This window comes from Vicia villosa, linkage group LG3 (assembly GCF_029867415.1).
Source record: "Vicia villosa cultivar HV-30 ecotype Madison, WI linkage group LG3, Vvil1.0, whole genome shotgun sequence".
NCBI classification, from domain to species: domain Eukaryota; kingdom Viridiplantae; phylum Streptophyta; class Magnoliopsida; order Fabales; family Fabaceae; genus Vicia; species Vicia villosa.
The window spans coordinates 194,820,000-194,829,474 of record NC_081182.1 but is presented as its reverse complement, the minus strand read 5'-3'; the positions used below and the strand labels follow the sequence as shown (position 1 = coordinate 194,829,474).

At 32.3% G+C, this 9,475-nt stretch overlaps 1 protein-coding gene across 1 annotated transcript; it reads right to left on the bottom strand.

Moving 5' to 3' along the window:
- Nucleotides 1-4,592: 4,592 nt before the first annotated feature.
- On the bottom strand, nucleotides 4,593-8,185 carry LOC131593196 (mitochondrial outer membrane protein porin 2-like). Its single transcript, XM_058865474.1, has 8 exons — nucleotides 8,125-8,185; nucleotides 7,840-7,924; nucleotides 7,144-7,218; nucleotides 6,917-7,003; nucleotides 6,711-6,810; nucleotides 6,389-6,520; nucleotides 4,892-5,403; nucleotides 4,593-4,799 (listed from the first exon to the last, which is right to left on the bottom strand). The coding sequence occupies exons 2-6, from the start codon at nucleotides 7,861-7,863 to the stop codon at nucleotides 6,441-6,443; spliced, it is 366 nt and encodes a 121-aa protein (XP_058721457.1). The 5' UTR covers nucleotides 7,864-7,924; nucleotides 8,125-8,185; the 3' UTR covers nucleotides 4,593-4,799; nucleotides 4,892-5,403; nucleotides 6,389-6,440.
- Nucleotides 8,186-9,475: the final 1,290 nt, after the last annotated feature.

Genomic DNA, 9,475 nt, shown 5'->3' with positions numbered 1-9,475 from the left:
CCTAACTGACTGTTTTTTTATTCTCATTTTCTTTTGCGGATGCTCTTTTGTTCTCTTCTATGCCATTAGGAATCTTGTCTTCTAGAAAAGATTTTTCTTCTTTGAAATCTTTTAACTCATGCAGCATCTCTTGAAGTTATCAACCATCCTTCAAGAATATGAATCCTCAGATTTTAAGTCGTGTTTTACCGATTGGGTAAAATGTGATTTTAAGATAGGCAACAACATTCTTTTTTGGCATAGTTGTTGGTTGGGTGATTAAACTCTTCGCGCTTCTTTTCCGTATTTGTTTGATTGGACAACCAATAAATTATGTGCGGTGGGTGACCTTATCAATTGGAACAAAGGTGACATTTCTTGGAACTTGGAAGCTATTTTTGGTATTGATCTTTTGATTCCTCTGCTTTCGAACAATTCCATCTTCAACACTCTTGGAATGAGCTCGGTTCTTGATAATGAATTGAGGGATTTAAAGGCGCTTCTAGATGGAGCTGTGCCGGAAAATTCAGGAACGGATGATTTCCAATGGAAATTAACCTCTACCGGAATTTTCTCGGTGTCTAGTGTATCGCATTTGGCGTCTAATGCAAAGGATCTAGCTTGGCCAATTCCCACCATCAAGTTTTTGGAAGTTATTTGGAAGACAATCATCCCGGCTAAGATCAAGATCTTTTCTTGGAGATTTTTCATCAATAGACTACCTCTAAAAGTTCTCCTAGCCAATAGAGGTGTGTCTAATTTCACTTCCATTGATTGTTCTTTTTGCTATAATCATCCGAAATCTTTGGAACACCTTTTCTTTCAATGCCACGTTACAAACGCGGTATGGAATAGAATTTTTATTTGGTTGGGTAATGATGTAGATCTTTCACTTGAAGAGTTCAAGAGCTTTGGGTATTTCCAAGACAAGGTGAAAAATACCAACATTAAAGCTAAACTAAATACAATTTAGTTGGCTTTAATATGGTGCATTTGGACAATGAGAAATACCATCATTTTTGATAACACCCTTTTTAGCTTTGATGCGGTGATATCAAATATTTTGTATTATTCTTGAAGATGGGTTTGTAATAGGGAACCATCGCGTAGGATTCATTTTTATGATTGGTATAAATTACCATTACTTTGTACAACAATTTTTTAGCGTGTTCTTGTTGTAAGGATTACACCCCTAATGCGATATCTTATAATCAATTGCTAATTATTTAAAAAACAAAGTCGTGGTTGATCTAGATTTCCATCCCTGGATTTCATATCCAAGAATTTTGTTAGATAATTTTTTTGAAATGATTACCAAGAGTTTTCATATTGTTATAGAACTAATCTTGAAGTTTTCTTTATAAATTTTTGGTTCCTTAGATTCTTGATTACCTTTTGATCTTTATTACCTTTTGATCTCAATAGTACCTTTATAGGTCATTTTAAGGGTGTTGCACAATTTATTAGAAAATATAGAATTAAATACATAATTCTAATTTATAGTGCTAAAAACACTAGTTATCAATTACTTGAGTTTCAAATTGTGCCGCACTTTCTCTTTTTCCTCTATGGTTCATATATTTTGAGGTCTATTCACCACATCGTTATATATGAAATGAATGAGAATAAAAAGGTAATTTTAATTGAAAGTAAATAAGCTTTAAGAAAATTTTCTTTCTAACTTGATTGGTATTCATGATGATCCTCTATATGGTTAAAAGTTCCTTCCAATGAAACTTCTTTTTCTGTACTAGTGTTGGATCCTTTTGGTGAAAAATATAAAATCTTCATCATCATCTGGTCCTTCACAATCTTCATCATCTCGAATCTCTTCTTCAAACTTCACTTTCTTTATTTGGGGATGTTTTTCTTAGAGTCATTTACATTTATACTCGAGGGAAATTGTTTTGACCTTCTTGATAGGATAATTTGCATCTAGTTGAAGTACAAGACTTCAAAGCGAGAAAATGATTTGTTCAAATGTAACATTGTTCAAATTGTTGCCCTCTTGAATGGAGGTGACCATCACAATCTTTGTCTGATGGGACGACTTCTATGAATATTTTTTACATGATTTGTATATTATTTATCAAGGACGTAGAATCCGGAGACAAGAGTTTAAAACCTAGCAAACATGATTTCAACTCTCCTTGCCAAAAAACATTTTTACTCTCCTTTCTTTAATACAACTCATATTCTTGAATCAAGAAGAGGCCAACCCTCTTAACACAATCTAATTTATGTAATGATTTTAACCCTCCTTTACTTTATTTTTGTCAAAGAAAATTTGACTTGAGAATATGAATAAAAAAGTTTGAGAGGATGTTATATTTAGCGAGATTAATTACTACGCAATGTCATTGTAAATTTTTTTACATAGTTAGTACATCACAATTATTCACAAATATTATTTTATAAATAATTAAAATAAAAATTAAATTTCAATAAACATTTAACGGTCACGATTCACTGACAGTATAAAACGGTTTTACATTGTCAGTGCATATCAATTAAATTCATATGTAGTCATGTTTTTAGTTACAAATGATAAAATGAAATAAATACGGTATACAATCTAAAATTAAAGCTCCAAGTCTCATGAAGACATCAAGATATAACTCTTATAATTATTTTTAATAAATTTTAATTAAATATTTTTGATGTATAAGCAAATACCATACTATTTTGAATGATTTTCAAATGAAGAAAATGTTGATTTATATTTGTATTAAGAAAATGTTTTTATACCATTTAAAAGATAATCCAAACATCTACAACTCTTTATTTATAGAAAATATAAAATCAACATCTATCATAGTAAAATTGATGTTACAAGTTTAAGTTATGATATTGCATTATTTGTTCATATATTACTTTCTTTAGGTGATAATTTTTTTATTTATAACTATTATTTTGAAATAATGTTTTTTAAACTAGAAATATTATTTATGGGTATAATAAGGGTTAGTTTTGTAAAAATAGCGGTTGACTGATAAACTAGCTGATAACTTATTATAGCTTATAGCTGATGGTTTATGACTGATAGCTTATAGCTTATGGCTGATTTTATTAACTTATATCATATTTTTCAAACGCTAATTCAAATAGCATTTTAACTTATAGTTTATAGTTTATCATTTTTTCTTTCATTATTACCCTTGTAAATTTTAATTATATTAAAGATACATTTAATTATTAATTAATAAATTTCTTTTTATGTATTTTACATTTATCTGCAAGTTAAGCCGCTAATTTTATCAAACACTTTAGTTAACTTATCAACTATAAATTATAACCTATCAGCCTTCAGTCATCAGCCACTTGCTATAAGCTATCAACTGACTTATCACCCAACCGCTAATTTTACCAAATAGAACCTAAAGGTAAATAAAATTGTTTTAGCTGTCATATTATTAAGAGTTAAATATGTTTTTGGTTCCTATAAATATTTCAATTTTGATTTTTAGTCCCTATAAAAAATATCAAATTTTAGTACTTAGAAATATTTCAATTTTACTTTTTTCACACATTAAGAAATCTATTTCCTTACTGTTGTGAATTCAATGCCACGAACAAAGTATAAAATAAGGGATGAATAAAGGACAAGGAAGAAGAGGAACAATAATTGGTTATAACTGCTATTCTTTCACTTTCTCTTAAAACAAGATTACAAGTTTACAAGAATAACAAACAACCTCTCTCACCCTAAATTAGGATTTGCAGCTTAGCAATGATGAGAGACTAAAATGATATTTATAATAAAACCTAACATACTAACTAATGGGTTTTTTCAGCAAGACCCATTACACAAGTCAACTTAATAAACAAGCTAACTTAACAAATTAGGGTTTAAACACTAAACCTAATTTAACATGCTAACAACCCTAGCATCTTCGACACAAGCATGTGAACAACCTTCGACTTCATGCTTAATCTTGTCGAACCAAGAAGCTACCCTTCGGCCATACTAGAGTTCGATCCAATATCTCACAAATCTCCACCTTGGATCTAACTCTACAACATCAAGGGAACAAACTAGTTTTCTTCATGCAGCTTTAGCAACTGCATATAGTGGAAAAACTTCACTACAGAAAAAAAGGTATCCTGCCACGACCAGAAAACCGAGGCTATATGCAAAATAACCGTGGCGTAACGCTGAGGCCACAGTTTGGCCACGGAAATCCAACTGTGGAGTATTCGGTCGTGGCCTAAAGTAAAGTCCATAGTTTTTTGGTATAGACCACGCCTTTTTTACAACCGTGGCTTTTTTAGGCCATGGTTTAGGTAGCTTGATTAAGACCGCGGTTTGTATTTACCATGACTTCAAAACTGTGGCTATATGGTAAAGCCACGGTTTCATTTTAACGTTTACGACACAGTATTAGTTCAAGATATAGCCACGGTTTGGTTATGACCACCTATTTAAAACCGTTGTTATATGTTATGCTTTCTAAACCATTTATCTAGCCACGGTTTATTTGTATCATTACATAAATATGTCATTTAATATATATATATATATATATATATATATATATATATATATATATATATATATGTATATATATATATATATATATATATATACATATCATTGTGTGTAGTCATAAATAGAAAACAAAAAATGAAGTTCTAAAATAAAGTATATAAGACACATTGTATAATTACATTCATAATAACTACTGTCATAATTTCATAACAATTATGAAATGTTCCTTGTTAGAATTTTGATTTCTAAATGTATGATGAGACTTTACAATGATCAGCTCCACTCATATTACAATTATAGGAAGGATAACTAATTGCTAGAAATCCACGACCTGCCAAACAATTCCAGGTTACAAAAACATCAAGAGATAAACCCATACCCCTCTCTAAAAAAAACTTTCACAACACATAATATAGAAATCACCTTGTCGTCCTTTGTAATGAACTCGTGGGACACCATGACTACCACCTAATACACTACATACAAACAAACAAACAAAAACATGACTTTAGTTACATACAACTGTAATAAATCTACTGAACCTTGAAAGGAAAAAAATTAGTGCACACTCACTTGTAAACCTGCCACTCAGAATGAGGTCCATAATTACACCCTTTACTACTTTTATGCTCAAACTTTAGAGACACATGCAAATTATTTATAACACAAACAATGTGAAAAAATGAAGAACCTCAATTCAAACCCCAATTACATGCACACACACTAAGATCTAGTATAAGAACACCTTATTAAAAATAAAGCACCAATCATCTCTATTTTATCTACCATTTGTTTATTACAACCAATTCAAAAGGCAGAAAGGTAATAATATACTTTTTATAAAAACAAGCATGAGTATGCATCATACCAAAAAGAAAGCACTCATATTTGACTCTAGCAATCCTGCAACTACTCATCTTAAATGAGCTTTGAATCTGCATAAAAATTTCAGTAACCAAAATTTAAAATTTCTCTTGTTCTTTCTCCAAGGCATGTCTTGAAATCTTAAGTTCAAGAGTACTTATTGAAGTAGTAGTTTAATACTAGTAGGTAACAGGCACCATATTTGAAGTTTCACGAACATAACCAAAAAGTCTTAAATAGAAAAGCTACTAATAAAGTAGTTTCAAAGCAAGACTAGAAAAGCTATGAAATTCAATTTATACATACACGTGTATGATGAATTTGAGGGAGGACCCACCACTAAACCGAATGTGCGAGCTGACACGATTTATGAGGTGTTGAGCATCCTTATTTTACAATTGTTATATACTTCATCATATTTTCTTGTAGCACATAAATAATCAATCACAAAGACACCATATTTGTGACTTTATTTTTTTTAAATTCATGAACCTAAAATTCTCTATCCTCTACAGGTTGAACTTGCTTTCATTTATTTCACTAAAACACTAACTAACACAAATGACTTTATGCACAATGTAAGAAGACACAGAAGAGTTGATTCACATTGGAATTAACATAATAACAAATTTAATTTTTCAGGAACTTACCATCACCAAAAGTTTCTCCATAAAAACATGTGTTTTCTTTAATACTTCAAGTAAAGCAAGAGATAATGCAATATGGTAATTCTCGAGAAACTAAGATTCAGAACTCTTTTCAACTTTTAGAACCAAAGTTGAAAAAAACTGCACTTATTTTGTAACTTTATGAACCAAAGCTTAACATTAATACAGAGCCACATGGGAAAGCTTGAAGCTTGGGATCAAAACCATGTAAATGGAAAATATAGCTAAAATTATAATTATATGACATTAATATATTATGACTTCAATGAGAATGTTATTCTTCCCTGGTTACAAAATTACTAGTGTCTCAATTCTCACAGGTTCTTTGAAACAAGTATCCAAAAACCCTAGAAAAGAATGTTTAGAAATGGTTGATTAGTGGACTAACCTTCATGCTTGCTGCTTGAATGTTGGACTCAGTTAAAGTTACAGCGAGCTCTTCAACCAGATGATGAAAGCTCTAAGATATCTTCACTAAGTCCATTCAATAAATCCCTATCTTCACAGTCGTCCTGAAGATCTAGATCAGATAAAAGGATAACCACAAATTAAAAAATGTCATCAGTCTCAGTTCGGACTCCGGTAAAACAATACAAGATCTATTATCATTCAATTATTCAGTATAAATCATAACACTCAAGTTACAAACTGAATAGAGTACTAAATGAACTACTCATGATTCCATAAATCAAAACATGTAAATTGAATACCAGGAGTACTAATTGTCGCAGAAAAATCAATAGCATGGTTGCGACTCAAATCAACAGCAGTAGTAAAACCAGCATGATCATGAAGATATTGAACTTCAATCTACATGAAACAAAATACACAATCATCAAAACTCCAAAAGTATAAAATCCTATGATTATTTTTCAAATACGAAATCCAATCTCATATACAAAACAGTCCTCTGTACCTTGCCGGATTTGTAATCAGGTAATCGAATAAAAGCAACGGCTTTAGCAGAAGTCACGAAATCTGTGAGAGTAAATATCGTCAACACCTGAAGAACATATACATATACATATTACAACATTACAACACAACTGAGCAATGCAGAAAAATATATATAACTTAACTTAAAATCAACAAAATCGAAAATCACACTCGAAAATCGCACTCGAAAATCGAGAGAGTATGTACATTTGATTCAGTATCAACTTTGAAATGAAGAGATTTGTTATTGTGCTTAATTTGAGCAGCAATATCTCCGGAGAAAGTCCTCTACTCTTCAATAAGGTTGAATTCAAATCCTGGAATCATGATAATCAATAATAAATCTCAATAGAAATTGCAAATAAACTAAGAAAATTACAAGAAAATTGCAAAGCACCGCCGAAGATGTAATATTAACATATACCAACAGGTAGTAGCATAATCAGACTAAATCTAATGAAAAAACTTGCATGATTTTGTTAGTTAACCAACATCTCTATCATCAGCATTTGCATATTAGTCATTCATACTTGATACAATACAACTCTAGTAGTAGTTCAAATATAATCCAAGACAAAAACAGAACAGAGCCAGCCAAATTACCTGATAGGCAGAAACAATTCTTTGATCCCTTTCTGGATCTGCCTTAAGCTCTACAGCTTCCTTCTTCTCCCTAAGTCTCCTGCAACTCACATTAAAATACAGCCATTACATGAATAGAAAAGTTCAGCAACTCACATTAAAATATATAAGTGTTTGATTCCGATGCTAGAACATGTTTACATGAAAAAACCATGGCATAATGAAAGCTATTACCAGGCACACCTTCAAGAAATTACAATACGGCTGTGCTCGCCAGCATCCACCAAACCTGCGCGATGAGTTACCGCTGTTGTCCATGAATCTTCTATCATTCCACTCTTCCATAACTCCGTTAGTAGTAGCACCCGAGACATTTTTTGCAGTCTCGCCACATATTTCACATAATCTGTTAAAGAAAAAGAAATGCACCTAATGAACACTCGATTTGATGATATCGACAACCAAGAATCTTCACCAGGACAATCACAAGGGCATGGTTTCGAATAATATGAACAAACATGAACATGACAATCAAATTCAATAATTTGCTGATGCAAAACTATCATAATTGATCTATAAATTGAAATTGGCCAGAAATATATATACCTGCTTCCCTTTAGCTTGAACCACACTTCAGCACAATAAACATAAGCAATGTCGAGCTCGTTTTAACCCCGCAACCAAGTTGAATAAAATCTCCACTCGTAGCGCTTGCACTTTCGACAATTGCTGCATCTGACGCAGGTCCAAAAGCCAGATGACAAATCCTACAAATCCTCTCACCTTGTGAATTCTCAGAAAACCCTTTGTGACTACTGCACTTCATATCAATCACGCACGAATCTTTCTCGATTCCAGACACCCCTTTCGGCGATTTCTTGGAAACAAAATCTGTTATTTCAAATACATGGATGGATAAAACAAAATCTAATGAAGCTAATCGCTAACAAGGTACCTAAACTTGACCAAGGTTTATACCAATAGATATGAAAGAACCCTCCTTGGTCCACTGGACAAAACAAACACCATCATAAGGCCCCAAGTCACAAAGCCTAGTCACCTGAAAGCCACACAAATATACATGTTAACTATGATTTCACATGTTTGGAATAGGTGATATTGTTGGCAATTTATAGGTTCATACTCACTTTGTTGTTTGAAGCACTCCATAGATAAACACAAGTGCCAAGCCCCACTGCTAGAGTATTTTATGAGGACCAGTCCACAAGATTCAAGTAAAAGGCGAAGAAGGGATAGATTTGTATGCAGAGAAAAGAGAAAGGTGAAGGTTGGGGAGAAGAATCGTACACGGGAGATGGCGCGCTACCCAATCCCTTAGTTCTCTCTAAAGTGCGACTTTCTTCTTCTCGAACCCTATTATGCTTACAACTAGGGTTTCATTTTCCCTTTTAGAATTTGTGTTAATCTCTGTAAAATCAAACAAATTAGGTTACTAAAACATGATATTGAACAAAAACTAACATGAATCGAAAAAATCGGAGACGGAGAGGATCAAACGGGGAAGAAAAGGAGATATCACTAGAGATGGAGGTTGCGCTTCCATTTGTGATGAAAAGAGAAGAAGGCAATGTTAGTTGTTGTTGTCGATCGGAGGAGAGGAATCGGCCGCACCACCATCACCGTTCACGATCTTCTCTTGAAGGAGGGAGAGAGTTTTGGATTTCACTATCTCTAACCCTATTTCCATTTGTGAACGAAAACTAACATTGAAATTGTATTTACATTTTCAACTTTTTTTTAATCTAAAAAAAATTAAGGAGAGGGAAACTAAAAAAAAGGGGGAAATTCTGGCGGGCTATATTTTTTTTGGGTTTGGACCACAATTTGAAGTGAAAATTATAATGCCGCGGTTTTACTATTGCGGCTTAAACTATCCGCAGTTTGTTAACCGTGGCAAGTGATGAAAAGGCCACAGTTTCACACTCCAGATTCAATA

Coding starts and splice junctions, on each gene's coding strand:
- LOC131593196 (XM_058865474.1), bottom strand. CDS start 7,863: ATGGAAGAGTGGAATGATAGAAGA. Junction 7,219..7,839: donor AAGAGTGGAATGATAGAAGA/TTCATGGACAAC, acceptor GAGTAGAGGACT/TTCTCCGGAGATATTGCTGC. Junction 6,521..6,710: donor TGCGACAATTAGTACTCCTG/GTATTCAATTTA, acceptor TATCTGATCTAG/ATCTTCAGGACGACTGTGAA.